This window comes from Euleptes europaea, chromosome 18 (assembly GCF_029931775.1).
Source record: "Euleptes europaea isolate rEulEur1 chromosome 18, rEulEur1.hap1, whole genome shotgun sequence".
In the NCBI taxonomy this organism is placed as follows: domain Eukaryota; kingdom Metazoa; phylum Chordata; class Lepidosauria; order Squamata; family Sphaerodactylidae; genus Euleptes; species Euleptes europaea.
Window position 1 is genome coordinate 3,733,253 of NC_079329.1, and position 19,291 is coordinate 3,752,543.

Sequence of the window (19,291 nt, forward strand, 5' to 3'; positions counted from 1 at the left end):
TCTACCTGAGACCCTAGACCAGCAGCTGCCAGTCTGAGTAGACAATACCTACTGTGATGGAATGATGGTCTAGTTCAGTATAAGGCAGCTTTATGTGTTCTGGGGAGGGGCCATGGCTTAATGGTAGAGCATCCGCTTGGCATGCAGAAGGTCCCAGGTTCAGCCCCTGGTATCTCCAGTTAAAAGGACCAGGATATAGATGAAGTAAAAGACCTCTGTATAGGATCTTGATGAGCTGCTGCCTGTCTGAGTAGACAGTACTGACCTTGATGGAACAATGGTCTCATTCAGAATAAGACTGCTTGTGTCCATATGTTCCATCTCAAGTTATTATTAGCCCCATCAGCGGAAGAAGAAGAGTTAGTTTTTATATTCCAACTTTCTCTACCACTTAAGGATGAATCAAACCAGCTTTCAATCACCTTCCTTTCCCCTCCCCACAACAGACACCTTGTGAGGTAGGTGGGGCTGAGAGTTCGGAGGGAACTGTGACTAGCCCAAGGTCACCCAGCTGGCTTCATGTGGAGGTGTGGGGAATCAAACCCAGTTCTCCAGATCAGAGTGTACCACTCCAAACCACCGCTCTTTACCACTACACCACTCTGGCTCCCTTTCTCTTGAGTCTCTTTCCCTTTAATCGCAGCTTGGGGAGTTCTACCAGGGAAATTGTACGGCAGGAGAGATTTAACACCCCCTGATCCAAAAGAACCTACGCCACAGTTGCTTTTTAAGGTTGAAAAATACTTCCGGGCATCTGATTACAGATCTCCCACATAAAGTCTCATACCCAAGGCCGGATGCTGAGCTTCAGAGCAAGTGGGCGATCGGAACCCCGGTCCGGGATCAGCCCCTCGTGCCTCATATTCATTCCATTGTGTCTCTGTCTAGGGTAAATTTATCCGGATCCATTTTGGGGCGACAGGAAAGTTGGCGTCTGCTGACATAGAAACCTGTGAGTGAGGCGGATAACGGAAGTTTGTTTCTCTGTCTTGTCCATGTGTCTACCTGTGACTGCAACCCTAAGAACCCTAAGAACATTTTCCTGGGAGTAAAACCCTTTGAGTAATGTTTTTCCTTTCCATGTGGAATGTTTTTCCCTTCCTTCACCCTCCCTCCGATTGCATCCATCCATTCATTTTCGCGTTCCCTCTCTTAGACCTCCTGGAGAAGTCCCGTGTTATTTTCCAGCTCAAAGCTGAGAGAAACTACCACATCTTCTACCAGATCTTGTCCAACAAGAAACCAGAGCTTCTGGGTGAGTCTTCGTTGAAGGTGGGTGGGTGCGTGGATGGGGCAACTCAAGTTCCCACTGGGTCCTTAACATTACAGAACAAGCTTTCCTCCCCTACATTTTGGGGCACCAAAAAGAGGACTGGGGAAAAAAATTCCAGGGGATCAGGTCATCCTGGGCCACATGGGGCTAGACAAGACCCAGGGTTTCATTCATATAACATTTGGGTTGAGTCTGGGTAGCGTGCAGGGGAGCCCAGAGGTTATTATTGAATAAGGACCATGGTGGCTCTGGGAAGTCCATTTTCCCCAGGTTTCTTTGTTTTGCCTGGTTTGGCCTCCATTGCAGGATGAGAGAGTTGGGGACCAGGTCTAGGGTTGCCCGTGTCCAGGTGGAGCCTAGAGATTTCCCGTGGACACATGAAGCTGTCTTCTGCTGAGACCATTGGTCCATCACAATCAGTATTGTCTACTCAGATTGGCAGTGGTTCGCCAGGGTCTCTGGTAGAGGTGTTTCACATCACCTGCTACCTGGTCCTTTTAACTGGAGATGCTGGGGATTGAACCAGGGACCTTTGGCATTCAAAGGAGATGCTCTCCCAATGAGCCACAGCCCTTTGGGGGAAAACAACTGAACTCTGGACTATAGAGATCAGCTTACCTGGAGAAAATGGCTGCTTTGGAAGGTGGACTCCATAGTATTATATCCCTCCCTTCCCCTCCCCAAACCCCGCCCTCCTCAGGCTCCATCCCCGAAACCTCCCATCGGTGGTGAAGAGGGACCTGGCAACCCTAGGTGTGCGTCAAATGCTCATCTTTCTCTATATGGCAGAAATACGAAGGCAGAGATTATAAGCCCCCCAGGGGCTGATGCTTTCCACCCCAGCATCCAAAGCCTCCAGGTCATCACTGGACTTCTTTGAATCTGTTTCTTCCCCACTTCTGCCTCCAAACAGACTTGCTCTTGGTGACCAACAACCCATACGACTACAACTACGTCTCCCAAGGAGAGGTGACCGTGGCCTCCATCGATGACTCGGAGGAGCTGCTGGCCACAGATGTGAGTGATCTTGGGTGGGGAGGGAGAGGAGGGCCAACACGCCAGGCTTACGGTTGCCAACGTCCAGGTGAGAGCAGCCAACCTCCTGGTGGTGGCTGGAGATCTGCTATGACAACTGATCTCCAGGCAATAGAGATTAGTTCCCCTGGAGAAATACCTGGAGATTCTGGGGTGGAGCCTGAGGAGGGCGGGGTTTGGGGAGGGGAGGGACTTGAATGCCATAGAGTCCAATTGCCAAGGCGGCCATTTTCTCCAAGGGAACCAATCTCTATCACCTGGAGATCAGTTGTAATCTCCAGTCACCACCTGGAGGTTGGCAACCCTACCTGGAAGACTTTATAGCAGGCCAGGAAAAGCAGCAGGTACCAGGAGACAACTTGGATGCCCGACTTAAGCTCACTCTCCCCCAACCACCCAATTTTTGTTTGCTTTCTCCTGACACACGTGCAGAGTGCCTTTGATGTCCTGGGCTTCACCCCAGAGGAGAAAGTCGGCGTGTACAAGCTGACGGGAGCCATCATGCACTACGGCAACATGAAGTTCAAGCAGAAGCAGCGGGAGGAGCAGGCTGAGCCAGATGGGACCGAGGGTGAGGAAAGGAGGGTCCTTGGGGCAGGGAGGGGGCGGAGGGGGGTGAGTAGGGTTGCCATGTCCCTCTTTGCTACCGGTGGGAGGTTTTGGGGGCGGTGCCTGAGGAGGGCGGGGTTTGGGGAGGGACTTCAATGCCATAGAGTCCAATGGCCAAAGCAGCCATTTTCTCCAGGTGAACTGATCTCTACTGTATACTTCTGTTGTCATATTTTATGCTGGGAACTTGGGAGCCGTGGACAGCACGTTGTGGGTTTCTCTTAGCTAACAAATGATTTTCTTAGCTAACAAATGGGAAAGGAAAGCAACGGATATCAGTGGGTGACTGGCAGCAGCACCTAAGGTCATTTATATGCATGGGAGTTTTACCTACCAATGAAACCTTTAATGGCATAATTATTATTACAGTTGTACAAAATAATCATAAACCCTAACAACAATAAAATGAGCACAAAAATCAAAGGTTGCAAGCTTTTGAATTTTCATCACATCCATCAGGAAATTGGCAACACCCACAGTAACCTTTGGAGAAAAATCATTTAATAGGAGTTTTACCTGAGGTTCATTGCTGGCTGGACCCACACTTTCCTGTTGAGAGTCTACGCACCAGCAGTCTCCAAGCTTAGATCAGGAAGTATTTCAATCCCCGCCCTTTGAAATGCTGCTTTGTAATTGGCTGTAGTGAGAGAAAATTTCCTCCCCCCTCAAAACCCAATTGCCCCATAAAAACACACTTTAAGAGCATTTTAAGGACAAAAACAAAAAACAGAGCTATTTAAAGTGGGGGGGGAGAGAAACCCAAGCCTCGTTTTTAAAAGCTTTCTGCTCAGAAAGAACTCAGAAGAAGCAGGAAGTATTTGAATCCCTGCCCCTTGACATGCTGCTTTGTAATTGCTTGCTGTGAGGGAAACCAAGCTTCTGTGTCTTGCCCTTTGCCTTATGCATGGGGATTTAAAGTGGGCTGAGCTCAGGGGAGAGGGAAGAATCAGGTTAACAGAAGGAGGGGAAGTCCCGGCAGCGAGGTCATCTCTAATGGACGAAAATCTCATGCATAACTCCAAACAACAACCGAGACAGACGGGGGGTGGGTGGGGCGCGAGTGTGAGTGAAAGTACCCATGCATAAACGACCTAAGAGACATATTTCCAAATGCCTTTTCCTTCCAGAGGCAGACAAATCCGCCTATCTGATGGGCCTGAACTCGGCTGACCTCGTGAAGGGGCTCTGCCATCCACGGGTAAAGGTCGGGAACGAATACGTCACCAAGGGGCAAAATGTCCAGCAGGTGAGAAAGGGGCTGCCTCAAACGCCGCTCCACAGTCGGGCCTAGAAGGTTTTGCGTGATGCCAACGATCCATGAACTGGTATTGCGACAAGTAGCATGGCCTCAAAAATGTAACACTGGGAAAGGAAGGGTTAACACCCCCCAGTGCATTTCTGTAATAGAAAATAGCCCTTCCAGGCTGCTTATAACCCCAATGGGAGAATAGTCATGGCCCTGTATTTTCCTACTAGTGATGTGTCCCTGTTCGGGCGCCAATGATGTGTCCCCCCATTAACACAGAGTCCAATGGAGTAATGAGGTCAAGGAGGCTGGTGTGAGCTTACGGCTTGCTTTATTGGCCAAGGAATCATAACCGGGTGATCCAGGACACAGACAATGAGCTCTGCAATCCTGTCACACAGAGGGAGGGGCAATGCAAGAGTTTTTAAAGACGTTTGACATTCCAATAACATTCGATGTTAGCTTGTCAATGCAACGTCATTAGTTTCTACAGCGCCTGCGTGAGCATTGCTACATTAATGAATAGAATATTGTTCCCTTGCAGGGTGAAGCAAAACTTAAAGGAGGAATAGGTGGGAGGAAGGCTGTTCCCTTATGTGAGAGGAAAGATTCCAGCCTTTGGCATGTGTGTGTGTGTGCCTACTTGCTGAAGGAAAGGGGGTGGGGCCACTGACAAGCGGCTTCTGTGGGTATGCATGCAGCTTGCGTGTCTGAATGTGGTTAGGTCGGCACAACATTAGTGGGGTTGCCAGTTTCCAGGTAGTGGTTGGAGACCTCCCGGAATTACAACCGGTCTCCAGGTTCCAGAGATCAGTTCCCCTTCCGACGACTTCGGCTCTTTGTTTGGATTTCGCAGGCCGTTTGCAACCCTCAGAGGTCGCCTCGCTCTCCCCCTGCATTTTCCTGTGTTTTGAGAGACCTGTTTTTATCACAAATTTGAAAATGCGGGCAAAATGCGGGAAAACGCAGGGGGAAAGCGAGGCAACCTCTGACGATTGCAAACGGCATGCATCATCCAAATAAAGACCCAAAGTCGTCGGAGGGGTGACAGCAAGTGAAACAGCCATGCCTAAAAGACCGACGATGCTATGATTCTATGACTCCTATCTCCCAGGACCACCAAACGCCCCGCTTCCTGCAGAGTTTTCTCATTCTCTCTCTTTGTCCCCTCCCGTTGCTCCCTTGTTGCGGCGGGGGGGCTGCCTCTCTGGCCCCTGCTCAGGTGAACTACTCCATCGGGGCCCTGGCCAAGTCGGTGTACGAGAAAATGTTCACCTGGATGGTGATGAGGATCAACAACTCCTTGGAGACCAAGCAGCCGCGGCAGTACTTCATCGGAGTGCTGGACATCGCGGGCTTCGAGATCTTCGATGTAAGTGGTCCCTGAAGGGGGTGGGCAGAGTGAGGCCGCAGCATCGGCCTTGGAGAAGCCTGGCTCCGGGTTGGGAAATGGGGCTGGACCCTGGCCAGGATGGGGTTTGGGGCAGAGAGGGACCCCAGCAGGGTATAATGCCACAGAGTCATAAGAACGTCAGGAGAGCCTTGCTGGATCAGACCAGGGGTCCATCGAGTCCAGCATCCCGTCTCACACAGCGGCCAACCTGTTCCCTCCTCCCACCCACCCCAGTTCAACAGCTTTGAGCAGCTCTGCATCAACTTCACCAACGAGAAGCTGCAGCAGTTCTTCAACCACCACATGTTCGTGCTGGAGCAGGAGGAGTACAAGAAGGAGGGCATCGAGTGGGAGTTCATCGACTTTGGCATGGACCTCCAGGCCTCCATCGACCTCATCGAGAAGGTGTGGCTGAGGGACGGGCTTTGATTGTGGGGACGCTTGCAGTTTGCGGGATGTGCAGAGAGACTGCACTGGAGGTGTGGTGTAGCAGTTAGAGCAGGGGTCCCCAACATGGTGCCTGTGTAGGGTTGCCAGGGCCCTCTTCACCTCCGGCAGGAGGTTTTTGGGGTGGAGCCTGAGGAGGGCGGGGTTTGGGGAGGGGAGGGAATTCAATGCCATAGAGTCCCATTGCCAAAGCGGCCATTTTCTCCAGGCGAACTGATCTCTATCGGCTGGAGATCAGTTGTAATAGCAGGAGATCTCCAGCTAGTAAAATAAAAAATTTTTAATTGATCCATCAGATTATTCATCTCAATGTGGTATCCTCTCTTTTTGTAGTTCTCCAAAATACGGCAGCTTCTCTGTCCAGTTCTTTTTGCTGTTGTTCCATCTTTTCTTGTTATATTCTGTTTCCCCTTCCTGGTCAGCCGCTGGGCATCATGTCCATCCTGGAGGAGGAATGCATGTTCCCCAAAGCCACCGACATGACCTTCAAGGCCAAGCTGTACGACAACCACCTGGGCAAGTCGGCCAATTTCGGGAAGCCCCGGAACACCAAGGGCAAGCCGGAGGCACACTTCTCCCTCGTCCACTACGCTGGCACCGTCGACTACAACATCATGGGCTGGCTGCAGAAGAACAAGGATCCGCTCAACGAGACGGTGGTGGGCCTCTACCAGAAATCAGCCCTCAAACTTCTCGCTACCCTCTTCTCCACCTATACTGGCACCGACGCCGGTGAGACAGGGACGAGGTGGAGAGCGGGCAGGGGAAAGGAGGTGGTGGCTAAAAGACAGGGAGAAACCTTTCCTTTATCCCTTAGAAGCGCCTTGATCCATTGGTCTTGAGCAGCGTAAACCTAATGTTTGAGGGATATAAGGACTGAAATAAATCTTGCCACTGACAACGTAGCCTTGGGATCCCTGTCACTTAATAAAAAAGGCATTATGTCAGACACAGACGCATTAGATTTATATGTTAAAAGGGGAGACGTATAACGGGTTCGGAGTTCCTCATAAAAGCGGCATTCCAACAGAGCATGAGCCAATGAATCAATAGAGCCAGAAGAGCAAGGACAGGTCCTGTCTGGGTATGGTATAGTCAAAATTCTGCCCTTCATAACCATTGAGGGGTTAGCATTCAGTCTAGCTAAACAGGAGGCTCTAGAAAGACGAGGAGTTGTCAAATAATAAGTATAAGCGGGCAAACGGCGTGGTGGTGGTATTATGAAAAACGGAGATGAACAAACGCGGCGAGCACGAAAAGTAGTGCTGTTATAATCAAGCTCTTTAATGCGCTTTTTAATTTTGGTGAAAGCTTCCGTTTTCCCAAGATCTACTAACACATCCTGCGAGAAGCCCAACAATGACAATTTCTCATCCAAGATCTTTTGCCATGAGGGTTTAAAAGGGTCGTGCTTCAGAGAACCTAGGAGCCCCTCAGTGCTAAAGCACAGCTTAAGTTGTAACTTAAAGGTGGCAACAGGGAGAAACAGTGCGGGAGGATGGCAGGCGGTTAGGGTGGAGATACAGACCAAACCGGAGTGTTGGGACTTGAGTACATCCAGGCCTTTTATGCATGGCTATTTCCCTCACTGTCACCCCTCTGACGACTTTGGGTCTTTGTTCTGATCTCCCCTTGCGTTTCCCTGTGTTGCCCGCATTTTCAAATTCAAGATAAAACAGGTCCCTCAATACACGGGGAAACTCAGGGGGAGAGCGAGGTGACCTCTGATGGGGGGGGTCACGTCAGGTGTGAAACGACCCTCTCATGTCTCTCCTCCCCCCAGGTGGAGATGGCGGCAAGGGGAAAGGCTCCAAGAAGAAAGGGTCGTCTTTCCAGACTGTCTCAGCGCTTCACCGGGTATGAGACCAAAACTTGGGGATGAGTTTGGAGGAGGGGGCATCTTTACCAAAGGAAGGGGGGATCCCACACCCTGGAGGGCCCTTGCCTGAGGAGAGGGGGACCGTGGGAAGGCGGGCGTGGGAAGCAGAGTGGAAGTGGCTCTATGGTGGTACTTAAGGGGGCAAAATTTGTTGCAATAATAAGGAAGCTTGGAAGGGAGAAAGCTAGAGAGATCCTGTTCTTTCTGGGGTGTCCTGTTCCCCCACACACACCATTTCTCCCAGCCAGGATTTCATTAAGATGTGCCGGGTCTCTACCCTTCCTGGAAATGTTATCTTCTAGTTCCGGATCCTTTCCTCATGTCCTCAGGACAAGTTATTTTGCACGGATCAGAGGATTGCATGAGGTGCCGTGGAACACAGGCAGGATGGTGCTGCTGCAGCCGTCTTGTTTGTGGGCTTCCAGGAGGCACCTGGTTGGCCACTGTGTGAACAGACTGCTGGACTTGATGGGCCTGGGTCTGACCCAGCATGGCTGTTCCCTGGTTGGCCACTCTGTAAACAGACTGCTGGACTTGATGGATCTTGGTCTGATCCAGCAGGGCCTTTCTTATGTTCTCATGATGCCAGCATGGTGTAGCGGTTCGAGTGTCACACTAGGATCTTGGAAAGCTAGGTTTGAATCCCCGCTCTGCCATGAAAGCTTGCTGGCGAACCTTGGGCCAGTCACACACTCTCAGCCTAACCTCCCTCACAGGGTTGTTGCGAGGATAGAAGGGAGGAGAAGAGAAGGATGTAAGCCACTTTGAGTCCCCATTGGGGAGAAAAGCAGGATATAAAATAAATAAATAAATAATGTTGGGAATTCAGGGGAAAAGCAGGCCAAACCACTGCTGATATATGTCCACCTCATTTCTCTCTCCCTCTCCCATACCTCCTCCAGGAGAACTTAAACAAGCTGATGGCAAACCTGAAAACGACACACCCTCACTTTGTCCGGTGTATAATCCCCAATGAAAAGAAGGCACCTGGTAAGTAAGTGGGATGGGGCCTTCCTGTTCAGGCTGTCCCCCATGAACTGGGGTGCATTCCCGGCTCTCTGTCAACATAACCCAAAGTCAGCTCTGATGAGTCCACAGCAGCGTGTCAGACTAAGATCTGAGAGATCCAGATTCAAATCCCCGTTCTGCCAAAGATGCTCACTGGGTGACCCATACTTTACAAGGGCTGGGCGCGAGGTCATCTCTAAGGGACAACCAAGTCAGTCTGGGGGCGAACGTGAGTCAAAGTATCTATGCAAAAAGGACCTTTCTCTTCTGTTCACTTTCCTTTCCCAGGCGAGATGGACAACCCTTTGGTTATGCATCAGCTACGCTGTAACGGCGTTCTGGAGGGGATCAGGATTTGCCGTAAAGGGTTCCCCAACCGAATTCTCTATGGGGACTTCAGGCAACGGTAGGTCTGGGAGTCAACAGGGGTGATATATCCCTTTCTTCCCCTGCGGCCTGTCACTGAATTATACAAAGTGGAGAAGCGGCTTTCTCTTTAGACTACAGTAGGGACCTGCAACTTTTTTGTGCCTGTGGGAACAACCACAAAATTTTGTGGAGCAAGGTTATGCATAGCTCTCATAATAACTCAATATTTCAGGCAGAAGCTCTGTTTAACAGGATGCTTTTTAATCTGTGTAAGCCCCACCAGGTCTGACCCACTTTCTAATAATACTTGGTGGGTTGGGGACCCCTGCACTACTGCCTGATGAGGCCCATAATCGGGGGTCGATGCAAGGGACGATGTTTACATGCCAGGATAGAGGCTTAAAGCCTGGATTTACACAAATGTAAGCATACACAATCTCCCTCATTTTGGAAACTGAAACTGCATTAACAGGTTTGGAGAGAAAATGCCACGCATAGGTGGTCATGCCCTTTCCATGGGAGCCCCGTGCATCTACGGACTTATGTATCCTTGGCAGGGGAGTCTTACCTAATGGTTTCTTCCCTGCCAGGTATCGTATACTGAATCCCGCTTCCATCCCTGAGGGTCAGTTCATCGACAGCAGGAAGGGAGCCGAGAAGCTGTTGGGCTCTCTGGACATCGACCACAACCAGTACAAATTCGGGCACACCAAGGTGAGGGGGCAGAGCTCTTTTGGGTAAGAGGGGCGCATCGGGAACAGATACTGATGTTGCCACTCACGAGTCATCCTGAGGCAGCATCCGGTTCTTAGAGGGCATATCCACACTACAGACTAAAACTGGTTTAACTGTTATTCCCACCACACTTGCCTGGGAACTCCAATTCCCAGGATTCTTTGGGGCATGCCATGACAGTTAAGGTACAATAATGTCAAAAATCACAAAGTGTATTAATAACAAAATCTAAGCGTGTTCTATACAATTACTTACTAAACCTATAACAATACAGAATATGTTACATCAATGAATGGGCTGGATAGATATACTAGGCTGATGAAGCTAGTGCTTGGCGAAAACGAACTAAAATCCGGAAGGTGCTTTTCCTGCTACAGCATCAGTTTGATGGAAGATTGACCAGTTCAGGCAGTACTTGAAAGTTTTTGTACTTCTTTAGAACGCTGTTCTATGATACTGCTGGACCTTTCATGGACTATCCTTTTTTTGGATTCCACATGCTTTCTGTTTGATTTATGTTTATATGTAAAACTGCCATTCTGTGTAGAACTGAATGTATGTTAATATATATGGAATCTCATACATGTGTATATTGTACATAATAGATCATATTGAGCTTTCGTGCTGTGCACTTTATATTCAGCAGTGCTTTTTACAGCATAAGTTATTCATTGTCTTTGATTTTTCTCCTATTTACTATGACAGTTAAGGTGGCAGCGGTTCCATATAGGGTTGCCAGGCATGGCACTGGCAGGAGATGGGGGGAGACGGGTACTTACATAAATGGATGCAGCTGTCTTTTTAAATGTAGCCAGTTGTTCCCCTGGCATTGACATGTCTACCCTACCTGCCTCTCCTGGCAGGTGTTTTTTAAGGCTGGGTTGCTGGGCCAACTGGAGGAGATGCGGGACGAACGCCTTTCCCGCATCATCACCCGCATCCAGGCCCGGTCCCGGGGCCAGCTCATGCGCATCGAGTTCAAGAAGATCATGGCGCGCAGGTGGGTGATGAATGGCCCTCGTCACATCACGGGAAGCATTTCAGATTTTGGCAGATGGGGGAAATGGGAAGATTCACAGTGATGCCCGGAAATCTTGGTTACCTTCAAGATTAAATTGCCAGACGGAGCAGTGGGGTTGGATCCAATAGCTGCTTTCTTCCAAGCTAGGAATCAAACCCATTCCCTGTGGTTTTTCCCCTTTTATGTGCCTTTCAATAATTCTAGCATCATTGTCCATATTAGGTCAAACATTCACTCTTTTTAGTGCACTTGGCTGGGGTTGGTGTCAGGGGTTGGCACAGCAGGGCAACTGCTGTAGCCCCGCCCCCTGGAAGGGCCTAAAATTAACCACTGCACCACAACATTGCTAGACTTCTCTCTCTGGCTGGATCCCCCCCCCCCAAGTGATTGTGTCCTTCTGCCTCCCTTGACTTCCTCCTCTGTTGGCTCCTCCTTTTCTGGCCATGCATGGTGGTGGAGCATAGCACATGGCTTTTTCTCATCCACCCTAGCTGCAGATGCTTGCCACCATTGGTCTGCCTCCCTGTGTGAATGAACAGCTATGGCAGCCACGGGCTACTCTCTGCCCTGCATTTGGCATGCATAGCTGGTGTCCATCATGCATAGTACAAAGCAAGATGAGATGCACCTGGTTTCTCTGGAATTTAAATTCCTGCTTTGGCCTCTTGTGCATTTCTGCAGGGATGCCCTGCTGGTGATTCAGTGGAACATCCGAGCCTTCATGGGGGTGAAGAACTGGCCGTGGATGAAACTGTATTTCAAGATCAAGCCACTGCTGAAGAGTGCAGAGAGCGAGAAGGAAATGCAGGTGAGATTCCTTGTGAGGAGGAAAGGTGAGACCGAGAACATACACACAGACGAACACATGAAGCTGCCTTATACTGATGGACCCTTGGTCCATCAAAGTCAGTACTGTCCATTCAGGGTCTCAAGTAGAGTTCTTTCACATCACCTACTGCCAGATCTTTTTAATTGGAGAACCCAGAGATTGAACCTGGGACCTTCTGCATGCCAAGCAGAGGCTCTGCCTCTGAGCCACAGCCCCTTTGGAGAACCAATCCAAAAGCAATGTTGAGCCACAGGGAATAGTGGTCTGATTCAGTATAAGGTAATTTTCCATGTTCCTTATACTTTCCAACATGGACTATCACTGAATTGTTCAGGTTTCTTAGGACAATTTGATACATTCAGCATGCCATAAACTCTCTGCATGTAGAGAAAGAGCCTCTCAATGCTGAGCCTTTCTTCTTGACATCTAAGTTTTCTACATGCAGGTAGGTTTCAATATGCGACCCCCAGATCTGTGGTCTCGAATGAGAATAGTTCAGAGAAAAGCTTTGCAGCTTAATTTTGCTGTGTGCATGCATTAAAAGGTAAAGGTCCCCTGTGCAAGCACCGGGTCATTCTTGACTCATGGGGTGACGTCACATCCCAACATTTTCTAGGCAGACTTTGTTTACGGGGTGGTTTGCCATTGCCTTCCCCAGTCATCTTCCCTTTACCCCCAGCAAGCCGGGTATTCATTTTACCAACCTCAGAAGGATGGAAGGCTGAGTCAACCTTGAGCCGGTGACCTGAAACCGACTTCCGTCGGGATCGAACTCAGGTCGTGAGCAGAGCTTTGGACTGCAGTACTGCAGCTGACCAATCTGCGCCACGGGGCTCCTGTGTGCATGCATTGGCCTCCTTTAAAACAGCTATGGCTGACTCTGACTCTCTGTTTGCTTCTGTGCAGACAATGAAGGAGGAATTTGCAAGACTTAAAGAAGCTCTGGAAAAGTCTGAGACCCGGAGGAAGGAACTGGAGGAGAAGATGGTGTCTCTGCTGCAGGAGAAGAACGACCTCCAGCTACAAGTGCAGGCGGTGAGTGTATCTCAGGGTCCCCCAGTGTGGTGCCCAGGGGCACCATGGTGCTTGCCAGTACTTCCCCTGGCACCTGCCAAGCTTTTCAAAAAGTGGGTAGGACCATTGTAAGGCAGGCCTTGTTATTGGCTGGCCTAGTGGAAGCGTTTTCCATTAGGTGCTAGTCAGCACCTGGACTTTCCTTAGTCACTGTGTGGTTCCATTTTCCCTTCAGGCTTTCCTTCTCCCCAGGAGATGTAAGGAGGGAAGTATTCATTCAGCTTTACCTCCTGTGGCAGCCATTTTCGGTTTGGCTCCACCTCCTGTGGCAGCCATTTTGGATTCGCTCTCACCAACCCCTTTCAAAATTCCAAATGCATCCACAGGCTCAAAAAGGTTTGGAACCCCTGGTGTATCTTGACCCCTTTATTCGCAAGATGGGGCGCACTTCAATTTACCTGTACATAGATTCTGATAGTGGTTCCCACTTCGTTAACCAGGTGATCCACGCTCTTTGCAAGGCCCTGAAAATAAAATGGGACATACATACACATTGGACTTTCACACATTCTCAGTTTCCTTGCATCTCATTTCCTGTTTCTTGGGGGAGAGGGTTCGAGTTCTGCATGCGTTTTGCTCCCTCTAGTGGTCAATTCAACATAACACCAAATTTTATCAAGCATAAAAAGCTGCTGATGTAAACTGCAGGGAGAAATGCTTCATTTAAAGCTGTGTGATGCCGAATCGACCACCAGAGGGAGCAAAACGCATGCAGAACTGAACCACACACACACCCTAAAGATACAGGAAGTTAGACAAGAATAAATAGAGAATGCATAAAAGCCCATCATCACCCTCAAAGCTCGAGGAAGGTGAAGCGAAAAAACAGTGATATTAAGTGTGGGCTAAGCAAATTGTGCACCAAGACTGGTCTCAAGTGGCCAGAAGCTCTACCCTTAGTCCACATGCACATGAGAGCTGCTCCACAAAGGCCCAGTAGCCTAAATCCCTGTGAAAATGTGATGGGTCGCTCTATGCACCTACCACACACTCCTCATTTCTTCAACACACTGTCTCTAATCATTGTTCCTTCACCCCCCAGGAACAAGACAATCTCAACGATGCCGAGGAACGCTGCGACCAGCTGATCAAGAACAAGATCCAGCTGGAGGCCAAAGTGAAAGAGCTGACTGAGAGGCTGGAGGACGAGGAGGAGATGAATGCTGAGCTCACGGCCAAGAAGCGGAAGCTGGAGGATGAGTGCTCGGAGCTCAAGAAGGACATCGATGACTTGGAGTTGACCCTGGCTAAGGTGGAAAAGGAAAAGCATGCGACGGAGAACAAGGTGTGCATAGAACTGGCATGAAGGAAGGCTGGGACAGTAAGACAATCGAGTTGGCTCTCCAGAACCTCTGTAGCCACACACAGACCTCTTCAAAGTTGGCTAAGTTGGTTGGGGCAAGTTTGTGTAGTCAAGGCAGATTGTTTTTGGGTAAAGTTGCCTATCTCCAAAACTGACTGGGTTGGAATGGTCATTTGGAAGGAGTAAATTAAGAATTATCCATTAAGTTAAATGTCTTTCAGGCCATTTGGGATTGTGTTGTCATGAGTTGGATTTAGTACTGGAGGTCTACTGGATTATGGAGGGAAATTGCATTGCATTAACTGGCTGGCTGGTTGAGGCTAGGTTTGACAGGATGCACACTATGGTTCTTGGACATTGTGTTAGATATTTCACTCTCAGGACTGCCTATGGGATTGAGTGTTGGCCAAAGTGCAATGGTTTGACCTCATTTTGAAACCTTCTGCCTGGGACACCTGAATATGAGTTCCAAGTCCTTCCACCCCAAAACTCCTCACATCATGGTCTTCCACCAGGTGAAAAACCTAACTGAGGAAATGGCTGGCTTGGATGAGATCATTGCCAAGCTCACCAAAGAGAAGAAGTCCCTTCAGGAAGCCCACCAGCAGGCTCTGGATGACCTCCAAGTAGAAGAGGACAAAGTCAGCACGCTCTCCAAAGCCAAACTGAAGCTGGAACAGCAGGCTGATGATGTGAGTACATAAACTAAGGCCAGGATCCTCAGGAATATGAATATACAAAACTGCCTTATATTGAGTCAAGATCTTGGGCAGATGCCTTGTCCTGGCATCTGAGACCATTTTAATTGGAGATGTTCTGCATGTGAGGGATGAGTAGCCTGTAGGGATCTGGTTGACATCCTGAATACCTTACTTCAGAGAAAGATACGGGAAAGCGTTTGTGAGTAACAACCGGTCATTACATTCTGATACAGTTGGAAGGCTCCCTGGAACAGGAAAGAAAGATCCGCATGGACCTGGAACGAATCAAGAGGAAGCTCGAAGGAGACTTTAAGCTGGCCCAGGAGAACATCATGGACCTCGAGAATGACAAGCAGCAGCTGGAAGAGAAGCTGAAAAAGTAGGGGGGGGGTCTCTTCTGAGTGACACTCGTGGAAGGAGGGGGTGAGGGTGCAGAGAGGCTCCACAAGAACAAAGATGCCGAGACTGTGGGTCTGGATACTGAGGCAATCTGGAAGGGCACCGGGCAGGCAGCTGTTTGTTTGTTTGTTTGTTTAAATCAGGGGTCCCCAATCTTTTTGAACCGGCAGGGACACTTTTGGAATTCTGACACAGCATGGTAGGTGCACCCGCAAAATGGCCTGTCCCATCCCTTCTGCAGGATTTGGTTTCTTTCCCTCTCCTCCCGCTTACAGGCTAGCGGGCTGCTGATGGAATCTGGGAAGGGACAGATGACCATTTTATAAGGGGTTCCACAGACCAGTCAGAAGCTTCCTGGGAGTCACCTGACCATGACACCTCATGTTCTCGATGAAACAAATCACTGGGGGGCTCTTGAGGGTTTGGGAGTTCTGCTTCTCATTCTCTGACAGTGCCGCTGGGAAGCTGCCTGACAGAGAAAGGGGCAGGGCTTTTTATTCCTTGACATTCCCTCGGCAGGAAGGAGTTCGACATCAACCAGCAGAACAGCAGGATCGAAGATGAACAGGCCCTGGCGTTGCAGCTGCAGAAGAAACTGAAGGAGCTGCAGGTAGATGCTCCGGGAGCCCCATGTGCTCCAGCGAGCGTCTACTCCGGAACGTCCGTGTCCTCAACATTCCCCTCTGTATCAGTCTTGTGATCTAGAACTCCCGCCCTTCATCCCCCTAGGTCCCTAGATCACCTGCTTGTTCATCTAGAGCAGAGGACAGATGTGGAATTTCCCTATTCTAGGTCACTTCCTCCAATTTAGCTTCCTTCCCAACCTTGGACAAGAAAGGGCTCCCACTCCCTAACGTTTAGGGTTGCCAGGTGGCTTGGAATGGCGGGCAATTGCCTGCCAATCCATCGGCCGGATCAAGCACATGGCAACGAGCAACACAATGCTATCACTTCTGGTTTACTTCCGGACATGCTGCAGCACGATGGGATGATTTACCATTCAAATGGGAGTTTACACAACCTGTGCCTAGAAAAATTAAGAGGTTGGATGTCTTTCTCCTTGTGCCATAAAGGCAAGAATCGAGGAGCTAGAAGAAGAGCTGGAGGCCGAGCGCACGGCCCGGGCCAAGGTGGAGAAGCAGCGGTCCGACCTTTCCCGGGAGCTGGAGGAGATCAGCGAGCGGCTGGAGGAGGCGGGCGGCGCCACCTCGGTCCAGATCGAGATGAACAAGAAGCGAGAGGCTGAGTTCCAGAAGATGCGGCGTGACCTGGAGGAAGCCACGCTCCACCATGAAGCCACGGCGGCGGCCCTGCGCAAGAAGCACGCCGACTCGGTGTCGGAGCTCAGCGAGCAAATCGACAACCTGCAGCGGGTGAAGCAGAAGCTGGAGAAGGAGAAGAGCGAGCTCAAGCTGGAGCTGGACGACGTCGCCTCCAGTTCTGAGCAGCTGCTGAAAGCCAAGGTGACATGTTGGTGGAGGAGGGAGAGCTGAGCCGGGCTGAAAGGGGCGGGGTCAAGCATACCATGGCTCGGTGTCCACTCAAAACCTGCATCTTTGCACTGGTACTCTCCCATATGGAGGGAGGGTCGAATTCAGAGGTGTCAGGTTAAGGCCTTGTAGAGGTCAAGGGGATAACAATAAGGCCAAGGCCAATGGTGCAAAACAGATTAAAAGATTGTTTATTACTCAGAATAGAAATTCCCTATGCGTGTCGCCCAAGGGGCTTCTTCAGGGGAATCTGTAGTTATCGCAGTAGTCCTTCAAATGGGCACAGTCACAAAATGGCTGCCGCAGGAGGTAGAGACGGCCACAAAATGGCTGCCGCAGCTTATATTCATTCACACAATAGAGATCCTTGTGTTGTGGTAGCAGCTGTTGCCCAGACTGCACATGGAATCAAATTTCCAATGGCCAACCAGAAGCCTTGCTGGGCAAAAGCCCCACCTGGCCCCACCCACTTTCTAAAAACACTCGGTTGCCACCAGGAATGATATCAATGGGTGCCACCTTGGCGATCCCTGACTTAAAGGATTCCTAGGGCTTCCAGTGCCAATTTGGAGGTTTTGTCCATCTTACTTAGACCTTTCTACTAAGCCCTCTGCTGCTTCCTCAGGGTCTAGGGTTTCCAACCTCCAGATACTAGCTGGAGAACTCCTGCTATTACAATGGATCTCCAGCCGATAGAGATCAGTTCACCTGGAGAAAATGGCCGCTTTGGCCATTGGACTCTATGGCATGGAAGTCCCTCCCCCAAACCCCGCCCTCCTCTGGCTCTGCCCCCAAAAAACTCCAGGTATTTCTCAACCCGGAGCTGGCAACCCTATCACGGTTCCAACAACTTTACATGTTGCCCTCCAGAGCTGGGCCCGGTCCTCTTACTTCTTCAATCCCATTCTTCCTTCTCTTCCTGTCTTTGGTGACAGGTGAATTTGGAGAAGATGTGCCGCACCCTAGAGGACCAATCTGCAGATTACCGGGCCAAGTTCGAGGAGACCCAACGGACCCTCAACGACACCAACACCCAGCGGGCCAAGCTCCAGACAGAAAACGGTACCACGCGTCTCTTGACCCCGCTTCCTGTTCACTTACTTCCTTGTATTTTGTGACCCTACGCTTAGGGAACTAAACTTTTCCTAATGCCTGCCCTCAGGAGAACTGGCCCGTCAGCTGGAAGAGAAAGAGGCTCTCATTTCTCAGCTCACTCGAGGAAAACAGTCGTATACCCAGCAAATGGAGGATTTAAAGAGGCAGATGGAAGAGGAGGCCAAGGTGAGAGAATCAGTTGGGGTCTGGACCAGGGGACTCTGAGAGTAGGGGTCACAAAAGATTCAGCTGAAGAAGAAGAGTTGATTTTTATATGCTGACTTTCTCTACCACTTCAGGGAGAATCAAAATGGCTTACACTCACCTTCCCTTCCCCTCCCCACAACAGACACCCTGTGAGGTGGGTGAGCCTGAGAAAGCATGACTTGCCCAAGGTCACCCAGCTGGCTTCATGTGTAGGAGTGGGGAAACCAACCCGGTTCACCAGATTAGTATCCACCGCTCATGTGGAGGAGCGGGGAATCAAACCTGGTTCTCCAGATTAAAGTCCACTGCTCCAAACTACTGCTTTTAACCATTACACCATGCTGGCTCTCTGCTGAAGGAAAGCTGCTGGGTTTACATATGAATCTCCTTCACGTAGGCCAAGAATGCTCTGGCGCACGCTCTCCAGTCGGCCCGCCATGACTGCGACCTGCTGAGGGAGCAGTACGAGGAGGAGACGGAGGCCAAAGCGGAGTTTCAGAGGTCGCTCTCCAAGGCCAACTCGGAGGTGGCTCAGTGGAGGACCAAGTACGAGACGGACGCCATCCAGAGGACGGAGGAACTGGAGGAGGCCAAGTATGTATGTGAGGGAGCTTGGAGTCAAAGATTACCCGAGCCCAGACTTTTCACATTATCTGACACACCTGACAGACTTCCCATAGTCTCAGACCTGTTTTCTGCCACCTGGATGTGGAGGCCCGGCCTCGATTTGAGGCCTGAGGTTTGAAGAAAAGCTGGATAGGTCAAGGCAAGGATAGCGAGAAGTCACGGCCTCCCAAGAACCAGCCCTAACCTGACAAGGCAGAATTTGTCACGCAACTTCCTCTGGCCTGTTTGGAGTTTGGGCTTCTCCTGAAGCGGTGGCTTGGCTTGAACTCCTTGTGATCCCCTTCTTTAGCCAGTACGAGTCACCCCTGACCGTCTCGAACTCCGGGCCTGGGGTCCCTTGCCAATTTAAGTTTGGACCCCCATCTCGTTTTCTCTTGTGCACAATACCTGCTCCTGCATTCCCCACCTTCCCGGTGGACCGTCCTCCCCACACTCCCCAAGCCCCTTCTCCCATGGACATCACGCCTCGCAGGTGTTTCCTCTAACGGCGAAGCTTTTGGCTCGGGTTATATTTTAAAATGGCAGCGTATAAGACGAGCAAAAAGCTTGTT

General features: G+C 50.2%; 1 protein-coding gene across 3 annotated transcripts in view; it reads left to right on the top strand.

Annotated features, from left to right (window-relative positions):
- Positions 1-19,291, top strand: part of LOC130489521 (myosin-7) — an 85,677-nt gene that overhangs the window by 57,413 nt on the left and 8,973 nt on the right. For 2 of the 3 annotated variants that reach the window (XM_056863268.1, XM_056863267.1), the window contains exons 7-29: positions 889-952; positions 1,157-1,255; positions 2,187-2,290; positions 2,741-2,879; positions 4,045-4,163; positions 5,386-5,535; positions 5,791-5,961; positions 6,426-6,735; positions 7,787-7,860; positions 8,785-8,872; positions 9,179-9,296; positions 9,850-9,973; positions 10,858-10,994; positions 11,697-11,823; positions 12,751-12,879; positions 13,961-14,203; positions 14,737-14,913; positions 15,156-15,301; positions 15,841-15,931; positions 16,395-16,784; positions 17,747-17,873; positions 17,974-18,092; positions 18,511-18,707. In XM_056863268.1, coding sequence (XP_056719246.1) covers positions 889-952; positions 1,157-1,255; positions 2,187-2,290; positions 2,741-2,879; positions 4,045-4,163; positions 5,386-5,535; positions 5,791-5,961; positions 6,426-6,735; positions 7,787-7,860; positions 8,785-8,872; positions 9,179-9,296; positions 9,850-9,973; positions 10,858-10,994; positions 11,697-11,823; positions 12,751-12,879; positions 13,961-14,203; positions 14,737-14,913; positions 15,156-15,301; positions 15,841-15,931; positions 16,395-16,784; positions 17,747-17,873; positions 17,974-18,092; positions 18,511-18,707 — 3,443 coding nt within the window. The remainder of the gene's footprint in view (positions 1-888; positions 953-1,156; positions 1,256-2,186; positions 2,291-2,740; positions 2,880-4,044; positions 4,164-5,385; positions 5,536-5,790; positions 5,962-6,425; positions 6,736-7,786; positions 7,861-8,784; positions 8,873-9,178; positions 9,297-9,849; positions 9,974-10,857; positions 10,995-11,696; positions 11,824-12,750; positions 12,880-13,960; positions 14,204-14,736; positions 14,914-15,155; positions 15,302-15,840; positions 15,932-16,394; positions 16,785-17,746; positions 17,874-17,973; positions 18,093-18,510; positions 18,708-19,291) is intronic. The other variant, XM_056863269.1, reaches the window with a different exon arrangement.